We start from the raw sequence: 20,076 nt of genomic DNA, 5'->3' as shown, positions 1-20,076 counted from the left end.
TATCCAGTGTATTTTTCATGTTAGAAATTGTAGTTTTCATTTCTAGAAATTTGAGTTCAGTCTTTTTTTGTATCTTAACATTTTGAATATATAGAATATAGCTGTAATAATAGTTTTAATGTCCTTCTCTGCTAATTGTAACAACTGTGTCAGTTCTTGATTATTTTCCTCATTATGAGTTGTATTTTTCTGCCTCTTTGCATGCCTGATAATCTTAGATTGGATGCCCAATATTACAAATTTTACCTTGTTAGTTGCTGGGTCTTTCTATTCCTGTAAATTTTCCTGAGCTTTGTTTTGGTATCCAGTTAAGTTACTTTGAGGACTTGCTTTTTAGTTTGTTAAATGGGTCCAGAGCAGTGCTCAGTCTAGGACTTAGTATTATTTCCCACTACTGAGGTAAGATCTGAATACTCTATGTAAATCCGTATGAATTATCAGTTTTTCAAGTTTGACTGGTGGGAATAAGCATTATTCCTAGTGCTCTGTAAACACTAGGCACTGTTCTCTCTTATTATTTTGGATGGTTCTTTCTGTCACCTTATGTCATTTCTTTGTATACATGTACCAATCAGTACTCTGCTGTGTACTAGGAAACCCTCTGTTCGTTTCTGGAGTTCTCTCTCTGAGCAGCTCTCTCCTTTGTGGTATTCTGTCCTGTGAACCTGGTTGCCTTTGTCTCCCTGTACTCTTAGCTCTATCTCCTCAGGTCAGGGAGTCCACCAGGCTCCACTTTTAATTCCCTTGCCCTGTGCCACTGCCTGGAAACTTTCAAGGCAGTAATCTTGACAGTTATAGGGCTCACTTTGTTTGCTATCTGTCAGGAACCACTGTCTTTTCATTGCTTGATGTCCAGTGTCTTGAAAGCCATTATTTTTTGTATTTTGTTTGGGTTACTTCCTTGTACACTTTAAAAAAATTTTGGGTTGTTTAAGGTGAGAGGGCAAATCCAGTTCCTGTAATTCTGTTTTGGCCAGAAGCAGAAGTCCTGTCTACTTGTAGTTTTAACCTGAGAAGGCTCTTGTGCTACTAGGATTCTAACAGAAAAATGCTTTTAATAGTGGCCATTGCTCATTTCTCTTTGAGAGGCCTTGTATACAGATGAACTGTAGTATAAACTCAAATTGACCAGCAGGAATTTTTGAAGATATTCTTGGGGTATTAAACTGATTTCCTCACTCCCTTGTTGGGTGGATTTCTTTTTCTTTTTCTTTTTTTAATTTTAATTTATTTTATTTATTGAATCAAAAGTGATTATACATATTTTGGGGGTTCAACATTGAGATATGTTGATCAAATCAGTACTACTAGCATATATATTGTTATAAGTCATAATTATTCTTTATGTCCCTTGTCCAGTCTCTCCCCATCTCCCACTCCCTCCCCCATCCCCGCTTGGTGGATTTCTTGAGTTATTTGGATCTAGAAGCTAATTTTAAATTAAAATTTTATGAAATTCCCAACCATGTTAAAATTTTATTCTCAGAATTAAGAAAAAGAAAGAGCAACAACGTTATGCTGAAGAGCAGAGGATCCTAAAAACGAACTTTAATGAAGAACCATATTCAGGGGAGAAGATGAGTGACATGTTAGCCCAGTTACAACTTGAAGAAATAAAAACAGCCAGAGAAAAACAGCAACAGAGAGAAAAGGAATACCTAAGGTAGTATGAAAAGTACTGCATGAAATTCTGGCTCTTGAGGAGACTTAGTAGGACGTTGGTGTTCTCAATTTCCTTAAAAGAGAATTTACTATGTCTCCTCTTTTCCTTATTTACGGGTACATAACTTTACTAAATTTCTTTTTTCTTATGGACAAGGGGAGGTCAAACTATTTTATTGAGGGGCTTGGAGAGGGAGTAGAGTGCTGGAGGGGACAATGAAATTGATGTCCCAGGCTGGGTCAGCATCTCCTCTGCCTCACAGTCCCCGAAAAAGCTTCATCAAATATGTTGATTGCTGTATTAGTCTGTTTATGTTGCTTATAACAAAATGCCTGAAACTGGGTGATTTATAAAGAAAAACAAAATTTATTGCTTACGTTTTCTGAGGCTGGGAAGTCCAGATTCCATCTGGTGGTAGTGACAGTGACCCAGTGGTCTCACATTGCAAGATGGTATAAGCAGAGAGAGCAGAGAGAGAGAGAGACTCTCCTCTCCTTTTAAAGCTCTCAGAACCATGCCCCTGACCACCATTTTTAGTCCATTCACTACTGCATGGTCCTACAATCCAATTACCTTTTCAAGGCTCCACCTTTCAACTACCGTAATAGGATTTTCCACCCTCTTAACAGCCACAGTGGAGGCTAAGTTTCTAATACCTAAAACTTGGGGGACACAAATTTAGTTTCAGGGAGTTTTGGGGGGACATAATTCACTACAATTGCCTGATACCTCTTGGGAATAGCACTATATTTTTCCAAGTGCTATTTCCCAGTACAAACAGGAAGAATTGAGGCTGAGATATGAAATAGTTTTAACAGTTAAAGCTGGTTGTAAAATCAGGATGCATGCTCACTCTCTTCCTAGCAGTTTACTTTGCCTGATTATACTGTATTTTTATAGATATGTAGAAGCTTTACGAGCTCAGATCCAGGAGAAGATGCAGCTATATAATATTACTTTACCTCCACTATGCTGTTGTGGTCCTGATTTTTGGGATGCTCATCCCAATACCTGTGCCAACAATTGTATTTTCTATAAAAACCACAGAGGTAAGTTTCTTGAATAAATATTTGGGGCTTAATGGCAATTAAAATAAAATAAAACAAAAATAGTGATAATAGTAACTTAGCATTTATTGAGTGCTTAATATCTATTAGAGACTGTTATAACCCCTTTACAAAACAACCGTGTAAGGCAATGAAAATAATTACAGGGAGTTATATTTCTCTTTGAGATCTGTTATCTTCTTGTCCCCATCTATGCTGGGGAAATATTTCCAGCTCATTCCACTGTAGGGGGAACTTGGGTTCCAGGTCCTCCTCTAATTGAAGACTATTAGAATTTGCCTTCTGTGGCCATCTAAGTTAGGACTCTGTCCCGTTGAATTCCCTGTTATCCAAATACTTTAATGATATCTAGCACAGACTTATTATCATATATATCCACATTAGACTGCCAGTTCTGCCAGGGGACACTGAGGAAAATGAGGAGTGGTATATACTCTGTTAGGAGTCCCAGCTAGAGAAAATGGAGTCTTTCCTATTGTCACTAATGTTTCTGTTTCCTGTCTGTCCTTGAATATATCGTTTTATAGAGTTTAGAGGTTATGTATGCCTCATGTACACACTGACAGTACTGCCAGTATTTATATTCCTAGTGCCCCATCTGTGCTATATGAGTTTATCAGTCCTATGTGTTATAATTTTTAAAACACAGATCTTATTATGCTATTCCCCTATTATAGTACAAAATACTATAGGGTTCCCCATTATAGTACAAAATACATGGCATGTTTAGCATATTTTCTCTCTGGTGTTATGCCACACTCTAGCCATATTAAACTTGATATTCCCAGTACATTCCGTATTTTTTTATACCTTTTGCACCTCACACTCTCAGTTCTGTGACTATGATCCCTTCTTTCCTTTACCGCATTAATTCTTTGAGATCCATCTTAAATGTTACCACTTCTGGAAATCTTTTCCATCCTCTCCTAGATAGTTATTTATTCGTTCCCAACATCATTCTGTGATGACATTTTGCATATGCCCCGGGTTTGAAAATATTACACTGCAATTTAATTATTTTCGTACCCATACTCTCCATTATCTTTCCTGTCCCCACAGAGTGTTTATCATGCAGTAAGTGCTCAATAAATATTAATTCAAAAGACAGTTGAAGTTAATACCTATGAGATTCTCGGTACATAAGCAGTACTAATAGGAAATAGGGTGGGAGAGTTGTTTAGAATTTGACTCTGTTCATCACTGTGCAAACCTTTCTTTGCAGCATATACTCGGGCACTTCATTCAGTCATCAATTCTTGTGATATCTCTGAGGGGAGTTCAACTCTTCGAAACGCCATTCATAATTTTGCTTCTGCACACAGACGGACCTTGAAAAATCTGTAATTGAAATCTGAACTGGCGGTATTTTGGTCTTCATTTAAAAATCAACCTTGAGATATTATTTAGGAAAAGCTGTTAAAGTATATAAGATACATAATCTGGAAAGAAACACTGCCCCACATAACTGTCTCTATAATTAGATCGCAACCATTGCTTCAATCTCTGCCTTGGGACCAAGATTGAAAGTTGACTTCCAAACTTGCCTCTTCTTTGTTATGAACCATATAGAGTTTATTATTTTAAAAAATGACCAGTCAGACAAGTAAGGTGTCTCTTACTTTGCTCTGTTCAAAAGAGATCATGAGAAATCTTTGAGGTTATGATCATTTATCATCTTTCTAAAACTGTATCTTTGAGTCTTGACAATATCGAAATGTCTTCATAAAATAGAGAAGAGAGGAAATGAGCGTCTGAGCATCACTGGCCATTTATGTTGCCATTAACTTTTCTAGTTGTGTGTAACAATTAGACATGAGATGAATCTGAATCTAATGCACATTTTCTTTTCAAAATTTTCTGCTGTTTTTTTGTTTGTTTTGTTTTTAAGTGTATTGCCTCTTTTCTCATTCAGTGACAGATTTTTAATTGTATAAATTTTTATTGTGAAAAAAGGGGGAATAAACCCTCTATCTTTTGAATATCTTCTATATGAAATAATTGTGAGTGGCATTTCAAAAAGTGAATCTGGAGTCAAAGTGAGTAAAGTCCTGCCTTATTTCCCTGTCTTTAAAAACTTTGGTGAATGGCATGCCTACAGAGCAAGTGAAATAAAAGTTGCCATAGGTGGTATGGATTTGATATGTCTTCACAGTATTTCCTGGTACAAAATATGAAAAGGTTTAATGTTATGAATTAAAGACAGATACTGACAGTTTCTCTTTTTCCTATTTTCTCTAATGTATAGTGTTGAAGAAGCACTTAGGTTATGTCTCAAAAAATGCCTACACACCTAGCCAGGTCATTGGAAATAAGAGTAAAAATTACCTTATTTAACCAGATTAATTACCAGTTTAGTCAAAATCCTTGAAATAATTATGTACTTGATTCAGCCCTTAAAAGTTGTATTTTTTAACAGCTCTATTTAGCTATGATTCACATACCATACACAATTCACCCATTTTAAGTGTACGATTTAATGGTTTTTAGTATATTTACAGGATTTTGCAACCATCACCGCTATCATATTTTAGAACATTTTTATCATTCTAAAAAGAAGCCCTCATAATCCAGCAATTCCACTTCTTGGTATATATCCAAAAGAATTGAAAGTAGAATGTCAAACAGATATTTGCACAACAATGTTCATAGTAGCATTGTTCGTAATAACCAAGAAGCGGAAACAACCCAGTGTCCATCAGTGGATGAATGGATAAACAAAATGTGGTCTGTGCATATAATAGAATGTTATTCAGCCTTAAAAAAGGAAGGAAATTTCTGTTACACACTGCAACATTATGCTAAGTGAAATAAGGCAGTCACGAAAAGACGAATTATGTACGATTCTGTTCATATGAAGTACCTAAAGTAGTCAAATTTACAGAGAAGAAATTAAAGTAGTGGTTGCCTGGAGCTATAGGGGTAGGAGGAAATGGGGAGGAGTTGCTTAATGGATGTAGAGTTTCAGTTTTGTAGGCTGAAAAAGTTTTCTGCTTGTTTTGTTCTACTTTTAGTTTGGATATTTGAAACAGGTAAATCGACTAGTCTGGCATCAAGTTGATAGTACATTGCTGGGATTAGATCTTGCATAGGAGTAGGAAACTTTCAAGTCCAGCCTATGAGTGTTTTTGCATTGTAATTTGGTCATATGTAAACAGTATCTAATGATTTATCATTTTAGTATTAGAGAATGCCGGGATAGCTAGCAAATAGAAAAGAAGAAACCTCAGTCTCCTGACCTTTGTGATAGTATATCATGAATCCTGTTTGAATTAGATTAATGTTCTTTGGAGAGGAGCCTGGAATCTGAGTTTTTCCTGAATTTACATGTTTGTGAAATCAGAGTTGTAAGGACAAATTCTACCAGTTTTTTAGATTAGCAGTTTTGCCTTTAACTCTCATGAAGGTGTTTTTTTCAAAGTCGCTGATGATTTCCACATTGCTAAATCCAGTGGTTGTTCTCAGACTTCATCTTACTTGACCTTACAGACTTTATCAGAATTAAAAACAATTGATCAATTTTTTCTTTTTGAAGTACTTTATCCCCTGGTTTCCACAACAACAAAGCTTTAGTTTTTCTTCCAGCTTCAACTGGCTATTGCTTCTTAGTTTCCTTTGTTGTTTTTTTCCCCATCTCCAATTTCTTAGTAGAGTATTCCAGGGTTCAGACTTTTTTTCTCTCTTGCTTTTCTCTTGCACGTTTGGTAATCTCTTCTAGTCTCATGGCTTTAAATATCATCTATATATTGATAACTCCCAAATTTATATCTCTGGTTCAGATCTCTCCCCTAAACTCCAGACTCTATAGCTCTAACTGCTTACTTAACATTTCCACATGGTCGATTTTCCTCCAATTTGCTCTTCCCACAGTCTTCCCCATATCAGTTAATAACAATTTCATCTTTCTAGTTACTGAGGCCAAAAACCTTGTAGAAATCATTGATGCCACCTTTTCTCTCTCTCCCATTCTTCCTTACTCCATTAGCAAACTGTGTCACTTCCATCCTCAAAATATATCTGCATTTCACTTCCAGATGCCTGATCCAAACCACTGTCATCTTCTAATAACATGGGTTATTGTTAAGAGTTAGTTCTAAGTAATCTCCCTGCTTGCACCTTGTATATTTTCTCAAGACAGCAGCCAAACTTAACACTTCCGAAAACCAACCTTTTGATCTCCACCCCCTACCCACACCCACAGCAATCAAACCAACTGACAAAAAAATCTGTCCCTTACTGTAGTCTTCCCCATCTCAGTAAATGACAACTGCATCCTCTTTTTGTTCTGGTCAAAAAAGTGTGGAGTCAACCTTCACTCCTGTGTTTCTTATACCACCCATATCTAATCTTTGTTCACTCTTCCTTGAAAATATACTCAAAATACAAGTTTTTTTCAGTACCTGCCCCACTATAATCCTGGTCCAAGTCATCATTATGTCTCACCTGAGTTACTGCAATAGCCTCCAAGTTGGTTTTCTTGCTTCCCTACTTGCCCCCTATAGACTGTTCTTTGCACAGCAGCCAGAGCAGTACTTTCAAAATAAGTAAGATCAGGCTGCTCTTCTGCTCAAAGCCTCCTTTGGCTATTCATTTTGCTCTAGGAAAAGTTGTAGTCCTCACAGTGTCATATAAGGCCCTACAGAATATGATCCCAATTACTTCTGAAGCTCTATCTCTTACTGCTTTCCTCCTTGCTCACTCTGCTCAGCTGCATTACCTTGTTCTTCCTTGGATGTCCCAGGGACACTTCTGTTTCAGGGCTTTTTCATTTGCTATTTTCTCTGCCTGGGGACACTTCTCCCTGAGATAATGTTCAGCTCACCTCCTTAACTCTTAAAAGTCTTTGCTCAAATGCACCTTATGAGAGGGCCTTCCCTGACTGTCCTGTTTTTAAATACAACCTTCCCAACCACGCCCAAGTGCTGTTACTCCCTATCCTCTTTTATGACACTTGTAGCTGTATGACCACTCCCTGCCAGACTGTACACTACATTAGGATAGGGATTTTTGTCTGTTTTTGTTCAGTGCTATATCCCCAGTTCTTAAGGACCTCGGTAAATATTTGTTAGATGAATGAACAAATTTGTCATTAAAAAATTTCAAATATTTCTACATGATTAGTACTGTTACCTAACATTTGTGATATTTACTCAAAAAGGTCATTAGGAATCATTTTGCCTTTTCATTCCCTCATTGCCACTGTGATTTGGGGCAAATAATTTAATTTCTCTGGTAACAGTTTTTCCTTCTGTAAAATAAGAGGGTTTTATATTAAGTGACCTCCATTTCTCTTGTAGCTCTAACGTTCTATGAATTTATTATGAATTTAACCTCACTCTCGGGTTTTTCAATTCATGCACTCTTTATGCTGAGGTGTGGACTAGTGGTAGGTTTTACCTCCATTTCTCTTGTAGCTCTAACGTTCTATGAATTTATTATGAATTTAACCTCACTCTCAGGTTTTTCAATTCATGCACTCTTTATGCTGAGGTGTGGACTAGTGGTAGGTTTCGTGGACCATGATATAAGGGTGAGATAAGTTCATTCCCCTCCACTGTGTCTCCAACACTGATCTTGTCAGAGTAGATGCAAGTTCTGTAGGTCAATGTCGGCAGAACAGAAGGGTATAGAAGAATATTGGCATAAGTCCAGCAAGAGAGGCATAACCTCATTGAAAGCTTAGCTTTGGCTCTATTCCGGAAGGGAGCTTTATTAATTTCCAGAGTCCATGCAGAGAGAAGGAATCATGTATGTAACAGAAGCAATTCCAGGATTATGGTAGTATCAGGATATTTATATACTAGTCTTCCTGTGGTAACTACCATCAAAAAGCACATATGACATGTTTTCCTAAGCAGTCCAACATGAAACAGCTTGCTGCAATGGCTTCGATGTAGTCAACTTCTGTGTTCTGTCCCTTGCATTGTTCCAGTACATTACTCAATTGTCCAGGCCTCACCCTTACCTAAATAGCCCTTTTATGATGTGCAGGAATAAGACTATCAACAACTTTATTGACTACACACTCGGTGCAGAAGCTAAAAACTTGCTTTCATATCTTCTAGCCATTTAAGGGTGACAAAGGAGGTAACTGGTATTATATTTCTGTGTTTATTTACATAGATGATGTTTGGGGAAGCAAAATATTTCCTTTAGTTTCCCTCTAAGTGTAGTGAACATAATTTGCTTTGTGTTCCATCTTGGGCATGTTTTTCATGTTTCTCATATTTAAAAAAGCATTTGGGAGATTGAAAATATTATAGAGGAAGACAAAAGCAAATGTCCTCCTGGCATGCTGGGCCCATTCTGCTGGGCAAAAGACTTTAAATATGTTGATTTAGATTTTTAAAGTTCTCTTAGGGTAGAAGTGAATGATCCTTTTCTGGTCTTGCTCTGAGTATTGCTGACCACTATTAGAGGAGTAATAGAGGAGAAGAAATCAAGTTGATTCCCTTTGATTAAGACAGTTTGGTGTTGTACCACATGAGTCATCCTTTCCAGGCCCCAAGATTGAGATCACTCTTGGTAGAAGTTATAACTTAATTCTTGCCACAGGTTTCCTCCAGGCTGAAACATCTACAACAATCATTAATAGATGAGCCTATTAAATATGTTCATCATTGGAACCCACTAATCCATCCTAGCATCACTAAAAGAGAGAGAAACAGACATTGTGTGCCTCTTAATATGATGCAGTATGAAGCATACAATGCCTTCTCTGAAATATTTTTGCCGGTAGTTGAAACTGAATATAATCAAGTCATTCAGCCTTTCTCATCTGGGTTTCATGAGAAAATTAAGCCCTAATGTTCTAAAGAATTCATTATATGTGATAAACTAACTTCTCTCCTATTCATCTAAAATGGTGCTAGTTGTGTATCATCCTTGAGGAGATTGAAAAAATAGTCAAATCTTTTTCTGGTTTAGATGATGACAATATGTAAAGAGAGAAGCCATGGGATTCCATTTATAGGAAATAGAAACAAGTTAAATTATACCACAGGGAAGCAGAAATCCAGAATATGGGTCACTCTGTGGAAAACTGAACCAATTTCTTCAGCAAGCTAATAGCCTGAATTTAAATAATGGGGAGATGACTCTAGATTAAGATAGATTTATAAAGATAAACCCACCATATATAATGTATGGACCTTATTTGGATGCTGATGTGAAGAAACAGTCTGAAAAAAAAAGTTTACTTTGAAGAAATCAGGGGAATTTAAATAGAGCTTCTTTTGTTAGGTATGGTGATGGCATTGTGGTTATATATAAGAAAATATCTATACAGAAATGGATACTGAAGTATATATGGATGAAATAAAATTATATTTACTATTATATTTACTTTAAAAGAATTCAATAAAATGGGACAAAAAAGATAGATGAAGTAAGTGTAGCAAAAACTTGATAATAGTGAATCTAGGCAATATATTTACAGGGATTTCATCATGCTATCTATTCCATTTCTGTTGAATTTTTTAAAGTAATTTCCTTCAAAATATTTAAACCTGAAGAGACTTTTTAAACATTGTAACTGTCCTCCTCTCTACCCGCTCAAATAATAGGAGGTTTGGATAAGAAAAGCAGTATCCCTCAGTTCTGGGACTTCTGACAAAGTTATTAATAGGCAGTGACTAGAACTTAGAGGCTACAGCATTTTGTGTCCTTTCAATAAGAAAGACTGATTAAATAGAAATTAGGTTCATTCCAGAGACCAGGTCTGTATGGGAGCTCCCTAACATAGCTTACAACCTGAGTAATCAGATAGGCACCTAGTCACCTGGTTTTATAGTGTATCTGGTGAGTTCCCAGGCATATAAAAGTTGAGAAATCAGGGATGAAAGACTATGGAGAACATTAGGGTAGAAATGACAAAAAGAATAAAGTGGTAATTTAGTAAAAGCGGCTTTGAAATTTTAGGGCGAGATGGAGAATATTTATATTTATGTTGTTCAATTCAGGGATGGTAAAAGTCACTAATTTTTTATCTTCCTTCTGAATAGTCTTTAGAGATTGAAAAAATTGCTCTATGTGTCTGTAGTGGATTGACTTATGTCTCCCCAAAACTCACTGAAGCTTGAATTGTGTCCCCTAAGTTTTCTGTATTAGAAACTTGGCTCCCAAGAAACTGTGACTGTTAAGAGGGTGGGAAATCCTATTATGGTAGTTGAAAGGTGGGGGTAGTTGAAGAGGTGATTAGATTATAGGACCACGCCGTAGTGAATGGATTAAAAAAGGTGGTTATGGGGCCGAGCCCGTGGCGCACTCGAGAGAGTGCGGCGCTGGGAGCGCAGGAGCGCTCCCGCCGGTTCCGATCCTATCTATATAGGGATGGCCGGTGCATTCACTGGCTGAGCACCGTGCAGCCGGTCACAAAAAGGACAAAAAAAAAAAAAAGGTGGTTATGGTCATGGCTTAGAGGGCTTTAATGGGGAGCACGAAGAGTCTGTCTCTCTGCTCTCTCTGCTCCACCATTTTCATAGTGTGATAATCTGCTGTCTCTGAAGTCACCCAAAGAAAGCCTTCACCACATGTGTTCCCTGGGCTTTGGACTTCCTAGCCTCTGAAACTGTAAGCAATAAATTTTTCCTTTCTAAATTACCCCATTCCAGGTATTTTATTGTAAGCAGCAGAAACAGACTAATACATTGTCAAAAGTTTTTCTTGCTCTGTCTTCAAAGTCCCTATTGCTGTAGAATATTTTGTGCAGTGGTTAAGATTGTGGTCACAGTTTAAATCCTGGTTCTACCATGCATCAACTGTGTGGCTTTAAGCCAACTACTTAAACTTTCTGAACCTCAGTTTTGTCATCTACAAAATGGGAATAATAAATAGTACTTTCCTCACAGAGTTTTGAGAGTTCAATGAGGTAGTCCATATACAGTGGCTAACATAGTGCTTGGCACATGGTAAGTACAATAAATGTCGGACAGTAATATCAGAATTATTCTCTCCATTATCATCATCACCCCCATTATATGTCCTCATTGGATGTAGTTGTTGTTTAACAATTCAAGAGGCAAGGCTTTCCCTTACATTGACTGGACATAGAATTTTTGATGTTTCAGATATTTTAGCTGGGAATGAGCTAGTGAGAAATAGGAACATAGGGGCAACCAATTTGGCCTCTTGTTTTACTGTGAAAGAGAAGTTTTCTATGTCCCTAGGTTACAGTGACATTAGCATTTGATTTGCATTTGACTTTATTCATTGCTTCATCATATACCAAACCTAGTAAAACCAGAATTTTTGAAGGTGGAGCATCAAGGGTTGAGAGAGTTTGCCAGATGAATGGGTGTGCCATTTAAATTGCAAATTAACATGTCTTCTTTATTGCTCAACCTGAGGATTAGGTGATGCCTAAATTGAAATCCTTCCTGGTTCAAAGCCATAGGTACCCTCATCTGACAAGATCCACCCACCTTATCTCATTGCCAAGACTGAGTTATGATTCAGCAGGATAACATGCCTACCCTGTTTTCCTAGGTGGGCACAGTTGTTTTCTCTAAGAAGTTCAAAGCATTTGCAATACGGGTGACCAGTACATTTTATGTCACTCATTAGGGCTTTACATCCTACACATAAAACTTGACTATGTTTCAGCTCTACCTTTTAGGACTTGTGGTCGGATAGTCTTTTTCCACATGGCCATAACCCCTTGTTCATACTTTACAAGTAACTTGGGTTAGGGACAATAGATAAAGAAGGACCAAAAACAGAGCTGAAACTGAGAGGGGGATTACACAGACGTAAGGCAAGGAGTAGGACTGAGACTGAGATTAACAATGGGAGATCAAGGGAAGAGAGAGTTTGAAGTAGAGCAGGACTGGAGCTTGAACCAACACAACAGCAATCAGTAGTTTAGCTAGATATGGGTCTCTGAAAACTGTGAAGGTACTTGTTATTATATTAGTGTAGTAGACTCACATGTAGTGGCTCAGGTTGGAAAATCCATTTATCAAGGAATGTGATCTGACCCAGGTAAACTGTCAAGCTGGAGACTTAGTTAATTCTCTGTAAATTTGTATTTTTCTATGTATTACATTTTCTGAACCCCTTACCTACCTCTTCCACTTGACCATTGGCAAAATGGAAATGTATAGAGGAATAGCTGTTAATGAAACTTAGTTTGACTCCAGAAGTAAAAATGCAATTGGATCCCTATCGCTACATACCCGGCCCACCAACGCAGCAGAGGATAGGGAATTTGTTTAGGCTGTGGTATACATGTGGTATAGTTCTGCTGTATGACATAGAGGAAGTAGGTTGTGATGTTCAAGACACATTGCTTTAAATTGATGAGCCACTTATCTCAGTTACCATCATGCCTCATGCTTCTGTGTTTGCTAGGAGCCCTTCCTGAACTGAGTAGTTGGGGTTGTAAGCCTTGTTAGGTAGGATGATATATAGGGCTATTCACCAGGATTGGTTCCAAGTTGCACTATTGCCCCTACATGAATGTCATGGGGTTGAGTCTGGCCTCTCCTTGGGATTCTACGAAGCTGAGTATTGGCTGGTAGCATTTAGGTCAGTTGGCAGAAGAGTTCCTTAGAACTAACAGGCCTTTTGTTTGCCTAAAATGTCTTCAAAAATTTATCTCATTTCTCTTGATCAGAAACAATTACTCCAGGGCCGGCCTGTGGCTCACTCGGGAGAGTGTGGTGTTAATAACAACAAGGCCACAGGTTTGGATCCCTATATAGGGATGGCCGGTTAGCTCACTTGGGAGAGCGTGGTGCTGACACCACCAAGTTAAGGGTTAAGATCCCCTTACCGGTCATCTTTTTTTTTAAAAAAAAAAAAAAAAAAAAAGATTACTCCAACCATAGTATACTATTTGTAATTCTATTTAGCCACATAGGTTTTCTGTCTGACATGATACTTGTTTATATGTTAAAAGATAACTTTCAGAAAAAGATAAAATCATGACTCAGACATATATAAAAATGAACATGTGTTAAAGATTTTATTTAACTAATGAAGGAAATAAGTAGATGTTATAATTGGTTCCAAGAAAAAGTAAAAGGAAAAAATGCACAAATTTACATGAATAAAGGAATGTTGAATGCGCAAATGGAGGTAAAACATGTTTTCCACAGTTATGTCCAATTTGTAAAATTGTAAAATAGTTCAAAGAGAACTATAGGCTAAAATCATATAACTTTGCAGAAGTGTCCTCTAGATAATGCATAACTTTCCACCAAAACAAAATTTTTTCTACAGCCTCCCTGTTTTGATCAAAAACAGTCTAAAGAAAGACATTCTTGATCATAAAATAAAGCTGGTCTCATTAAATTGGATCTTATTGTTTCTGTAAGTGCAGTAAGAGTGTTAATTTACCATATAGGCCTTCTCAAGTTTTATGTGCTGGAAGTTTTCATAGGGAATCTCAGATTTGACTTTGAATGTACTTGTTAATTAACTGGACTGTGTATTCATTCATAGTTCATCTGTTTTAAATCTGATTGGATTTTTGAATTTTGAGGTGTGTAATGTGTGCCTTAAATCTCATTCTGTGCAGTAGACAAGGAGTTGATGAGACAAGAACTTGGAAGAAACTGATGTGTTTTCTGTTTTTTCTAGATATGCCTGGGCATATTCCGTCTCTCTCTGGCTGAAACTCTGTCTTTATAAACTGGGAAGAATCTATTCCAGTACATTACTGGGAAGGGGAAAAAAAGTTTTGGTAATAGTGTTCAGAAAATAGAGAAAAATTAGTAGGGCACACTTTGGCATACACTGAACATTTAGACGATATTTAATTCTGAGGAAGGGAACATTTGGGCCTGAGAATAAAAACTTCTAAGAAGGTAGGTCTAGGATTCTCCGGGAATTTATATTTTGAACTTGATTCCTGAGTCTTGGAGCCTGTCCTTTACTTGTATTTTACAGCAAGGAATGCCAGCAGTATACTACGAGCCAGGGATCTCATGCCAGTGCTAAAGAGTTTTGTGGAGAAATTCTAGGATGAAGGTTTTGCTGGGCCACAGGAGATGAAATAGTCGAGTGTTTATAGATCTGGGGCCTGCCTTTACTCCCATAGATATCTAGGGGCAGCCAGAATATCTTCATTCTTTATTTATTTATCACTGGTTTGTTTATTCAGACTTTTACTAGTAAAACTCTCCCCTTGAAGACCTTCCAGTCATTGCATGTGAAGAGCATCATAGTTCTTTGAAGTCACATGCTTTTGATTTCTTTTTTTTTTTTTAAAAAGATGACCGGTAAGGGGATCTCAACCCTTGGCTTGGTGCTGTCAGCACCACGCTCAGCCAGTGAGCAAACCGGCCATCCCTATATGGGATCCGAACCCGCGGCCTTGGTGCTATCAGCACCGCACTCTACCGAGTGAGCCACAGGCCGGCCCACATGCTTTTGATTTCTAAATTCATTTTCCAATTTTGATTTGTTCAACCTGTTCTCCCCATTCCATTCCTGTTGCTTCACAATGTTACCATAAGAATGTCTTCTCAATTGTCGACCTAAGGCAGGGGCAGTGTAAGGCGGGGAGACATTTCCACAATCTCACAATCTCTTTGAGCAATGTCTGAGGCTTTATTGGTCACAGTGACAGAGGTTGCTCCCAGGTTGTAAGAAGGAATCTGATTCTACAAATGGAGCAGCCCTTGGGAAGAGCTGATCTCTCATTTTTCCACCATCATCGTTGTGTGATTTCAGGCATGCCTGTTCCAAGTTAAGTTTCCTTGTCTGAGGAGTGGGGAGGAGTATGACTCGTAGTCATCTGGAGGTGCAGAGGAAGGTGTTTGACAAAAGTAGAGTTGTAATAACTTGGAAGCTAAGGCAGAGTATTGAAATCTGTACTGACGAGGGTGAGTTAGATGTTAACTTGAGTTAACTCAGGCAGCTGACCATGCTGCTCCATAGTATATTCTCAAAAGGAAAGATTTATATTTAAGAGTTTAAATGTCTGCCATCCCTTTTCTAGAATTAGCAAACTGAGAACTAGTAAAAGGAAATTAAAAGTTAACAAAGCTTTTTAAAAAAATTTTTGTAAAACTCTTTATAAAATAAGTATAGATTCACAGTGAGTTAGGAAAATAGTTCAGAGAGGCCCTTGGAACCCTTCACCCAGTTTCCCACAATGGTTACATTTGACATAGCTATAGTACAATATCAAAACCAGAAAGCTGACATCAGTACAATATGTATGCATAGTTGCACGTATGCCATTTTATGCTGTGTTGATTTGCATAAACACTCCACAAATAAGATACAGAACTGTTTCATCACCACAAAGATCTCCCTCATATTACCCCTATAAAGTTACACCCTCTCCACCACCACTATCCCTCACTCCTGTCCATCACTAATCTCTTTTCCATCTCTATAATATTGTCACTTTCAAAATGTTATGTAAATAAAATAATACAGTAGGTGGCCTTTTAAAATTGATTTTTTTCACTTGGCATAATGCCATCGAGAGCCATCTAAGTTGTTTTGTGTATTAATAGTTCATTCCTTTTTTTTGAGTAGTATTCCGTAATATGAATGTACCATAATTTGTTTAACTATTTACCCACTGAGGGGCATTTTGGTTGTTTCCAGTTTTTTGCTGTTACAGATAACTGCTATGGACATTTGTGTACAGGTTTTTGTATAGATGGACATTTCCACTTATCTGGGATAAGTGCCCAGGAGGGCAACTAAATATATGGTGAGTGTGTTTTAGTTTTTTAGGAAGTGACAGCATATTTGGACCATGTTTTTTAATCCAATTTACCACGTGTGAAGGGGTGAAAGTCCAGATTTCCCACCTGGCCTCCTGTGACACCCCTGGGAGGAGAGGAAGGGCACTTCATTACTGCTTGGATGGATGGGAGTTCCAGGTCCGCACTAAGCCTCTACTAACACCTGTGTGAGAGGGGGAAGGTGCCTCCTTACTGCTTCCCCATGTGACCTCCGATGACAACTTGGTGGTTGGGTTGGAGTGCTCATTACCATTGGAAGGTGGTGGAAGTTCTGGCTTCCCACTTGGAGTTCTCTGACACCAGAGAACAGTGTCAGAAGGGGTGGGGAGACACCTTACTACATCCAGGTGCAAGTAGAACTCTAGGTTCCCCACTTGCCCTTTACTGATAGGAGGAAGGTGGAGCTGTAGTGTTTTCTGTGGTGTTTGGTTGGAGTAGGGTCATTACTACTAGGCTGCCCCTTCCTTAGTCCTTTGGTTAGATAGAGCCAGCTTTGGTTGCTGCTTTTTTTTTTTTTTTTTCTTTTTTTGTCTGTGCCATTGGTCTTTCTGGATTGCTGGCTTTTCCAGCCCCCAGTCCAGGATATATGAAGCAAAATGCAAACTCAGATAACTCACTACTGTGTTTGTCCTCAGATCTTGAGGTCCCTAACTAATCTACCTTTTCTCCACTTTTTCCAGAGCTTTCTTATGTTTGTTTTATATATAATGCCCAGAGTTTTTAGTGGTACTTATCAAGAAGAATAGGGAAAAGTGTATCTACTCCATCTTTGTCCAGAACTGAAAGTCAGACAAAGGGCTTATAAATGGCCATTTTTAAATTTACTTTATTTTATTTTAACTTCTCAATATACATTGTAGTTGATTTTCATGTCCCTTTACCCGTTCTGCTCCCCCCCCATGGCCATTTTTCCTCTAAAACCACAAATATCATGTCACCACTCTTCTTAACCCTCTTGTCATAACACCCAACTGTCCAACCCCTTAATTGACATTTAAGGCTCTTTGCTATCTCATAACACATAACAACAGTCATATCTTCTGCAACTTCCCACCATGCACATGTACTCGCCAGCTATACAGAATTTCTTACACATCATTTCTTCAATGTATCATGCTTTTCATGGTTTGCTTGCACATGCAAGTTCACATGCACTCTGCTGGCCCTACCTTTCTCCTCTTCTCCACTTGGCATGCACCTAGCTATTCTTCAAAGCTAGATTTTATATTACCTACAATGAAGCCCCCAAAACTCTCCTAGTTGCTTGATCCCTTCTCATTGCTACCATAGCAGTGAGAACATATCTCTATAACCTATTTCTTGCTTGAGTTGATCTCTTCTCCCAGAGAATTTGAGGTGGGATTGTCTCTATACATTGAGGTTGGGGATCATGCCTGTCTTATTCATCAAGGTATCCTTAGCACATGACACTGCCTGGCACGTAGTTGGCACTCAAAAAATGTTTATTAAATGAGTAATGAATTAATTGTTACTTTCATATTCTAGAGCAACAAGAAATTGTCCCCAGCTTATGGGACTAGGCTACTTGAGGCTACCTCACTTTTATCAATTACCGTATATTCCTCTTTGTTTTTCCTCTAAATAAAGTGACTTTGGGAAATTATTATAATTTAGTCACTTTCCCATCCTGCTCCTCCCTTCCTAAGGACTGCCTGCTTTCAGGTTGTCCTCATGTATACCTGCTGCCACTACTGGTGTCCTAAGGAGGTTGACCATTTGAGAGCAGGGCTGCCTTGTTGGTTGGCTGATGTTTTCTCCAAAGCTTATTCTTCATGCAGTGATGAACCATCAACCCAGCCTTCAGTAGACCGAAACCCCCTACTTTTGACCAGTTTTATCAAGGCTGGGATTTTTCTTTGCCAAGCATTCCAGAACTTTGGCTTTTATTGTCTGAAACAAAATAGTTTTTGATGCATGGTCACTTTGCTTATCTATCTTTTGACTGTGTTGGCTGAGAGGAATTTAATACTGACTCTTAGTGAGATTTCAGCATCTGATATATTTAAGACAATGATAGCTTCTTTCATTTTTATAACACTTTACTCAACCCATACATACGTTCTTGTCAACCCCAAATTATTCAACATGTGTTATCACAGTGCCTACAATAACTCAGTGAGTTAAGTTGTATACACTTACACACACACACACGCACATGCATGATATTTAGGATTTTTCAGGTCAAACCTATTCTGTTATACCCATTGACTCTTTGTAAGAGCTTTGATCCTTTTACCTCTATATTCAGTCTTCATTTATTATGGCACTGACTTCTCTCGGTGGTAGTCAGTATCTCGTTCTTATACCTAATAAGCTCATGCACACATAATTGCTCCACTTCCCAAGCCAGCTTAATATGGCTAAGCCTTGTTACACTTTTTATATGCATAATTTTTTATTCTTACAGCCATCCTGCAAGGCAGGCATTATTATCCACATTTCACAGACAAGGGGGCTGAGGTTCAGAGAAGTAGTCAGTATCTGAGCCAGACTTAGCTCTGACTCCAAGCCCATGTTGTTTTCATTACACTGTTCTGTCTCTCAATTCAAAGGCCTAATATGAAATTGAATCTTTATAATCATAATTTCTCGTAATATCCCAACTCCTATCTCCTCAATCAAGGGTCTGGGTCTTGAATCTGTTACAAAAAATTATGCTATTTTCTATTTAGTAAGATAGAAGTGGGAGGAGGGGAATGTGTTCAAAGAATGTTTGTGTATGTGATGAAATTTTGGGGTTCTGTTGCCTAGTGGCTTATTCTCATGGCATTTGTTCTCACAGACATCCTCAAACATCCAAGTTCTTTTGTTTCTTTGAAAAAACCAGAGAAGACATTTATTGCTATATCTAAAAGGGCCTAAACAGCTAAATGGCTACCAAAAATGTCCTGTGGGTGGTCAGTGAAACTTGCTAGCGGTAGGCACTGGTATTTAATGGGTAAAAAGGTCATTAACTGCTAGCTCCTTTCTCACAAGTGTCTGATACTAAACCATCGTAAGCAATTTTGACAAATTATAGGGCTATAAGAACTGAGGATCTTTTCCTTAGTGTCTGATTCAGTTGCTCCTCCCTTCCCTCCCTATCTCCTTCAGATACTGCCCCCATGCTGCAGTGTGTGAGAAGGTGGTGTGTGGAGGAGTGCCAAATAACAACAGGAAGGTGAGTCAAGAGCGGAGAGGTTGTGTGGGTGAGTGAAAGGAGTACCTGAGCCATAATATCCCTCTTTCTCACTCTCCCAAGCAGCAGGAAGCAAAGAGATCATCCAGCTTACCTGCAGGAGCAAGTGAGGAAGGGTTCCAACATTGGTACCATCCTGGCCTCTGAACTGGGACACGTGGCTGGAATTCACAGGAAGTAATGGGACAAGGCAAAGACTATTTCAGGACTTGCTCTGCTCCCAGCTACTTGTTGGCACACCATGAATAACAGCCATACTACCATGAGGGCATATTCTTAATGCCTCTTTGAGAGTTCCAGCTCCAGGCAAGCATGGTCTCCTGAGAGGCACAAATGCAGCTTCTCCAGAGGGGCATGAAAAATGACCAATAGTGAGCCATATTCCTTGGCTTCTCTCTATCTGAAATGGAAAGACAGATATTTCCCACTGCTGAAGTCTGG

The 20,076-nt window shown here is 38.3% G+C and overlaps 1 protein-coding gene across 1 annotated transcript in view; it reads left to right on the top strand.

Annotated features, from left to right (window-relative positions):
- The window catches only part of CCDC15 (coiled-coil domain containing 15), an 89,562-nt gene extending 84,617 nt beyond the window's left edge, over positions 1-4,945 (top strand). The window contains exons 12-14 of the mRNA XM_008577338.1: positions 1,487-1,663; positions 2,564-2,712; positions 3,953-4,945. Of these exons, the coding sequence (XP_008575560.1) occupies positions 1,487-1,663; positions 2,564-2,712; positions 3,953-4,074 (448 nt within the window). The 3' untranslated portion in view covers positions 4,075-4,945. The remainder of the gene's footprint in view (positions 1-1,486; positions 1,664-2,563; positions 2,713-3,952) is intronic.
- Positions 4,946-20,076: the final 15,131 nt, after the last annotated feature.

The sequence above is a fragment of the Galeopterus variegatus genome, unplaced genomic scaffold (assembly GCF_000696425.1).
Source record: "Galeopterus variegatus unplaced genomic scaffold, G_variegatus-3.0.2 Scaffold1495, whole genome shotgun sequence".
Classification (NCBI taxonomy): Eukaryota; Metazoa; Chordata; class Mammalia; order Dermoptera; family Cynocephalidae; genus Galeopterus; species Galeopterus variegatus.
This window is presented reverse-complemented; position numbering and strand designations above follow the sequence as displayed.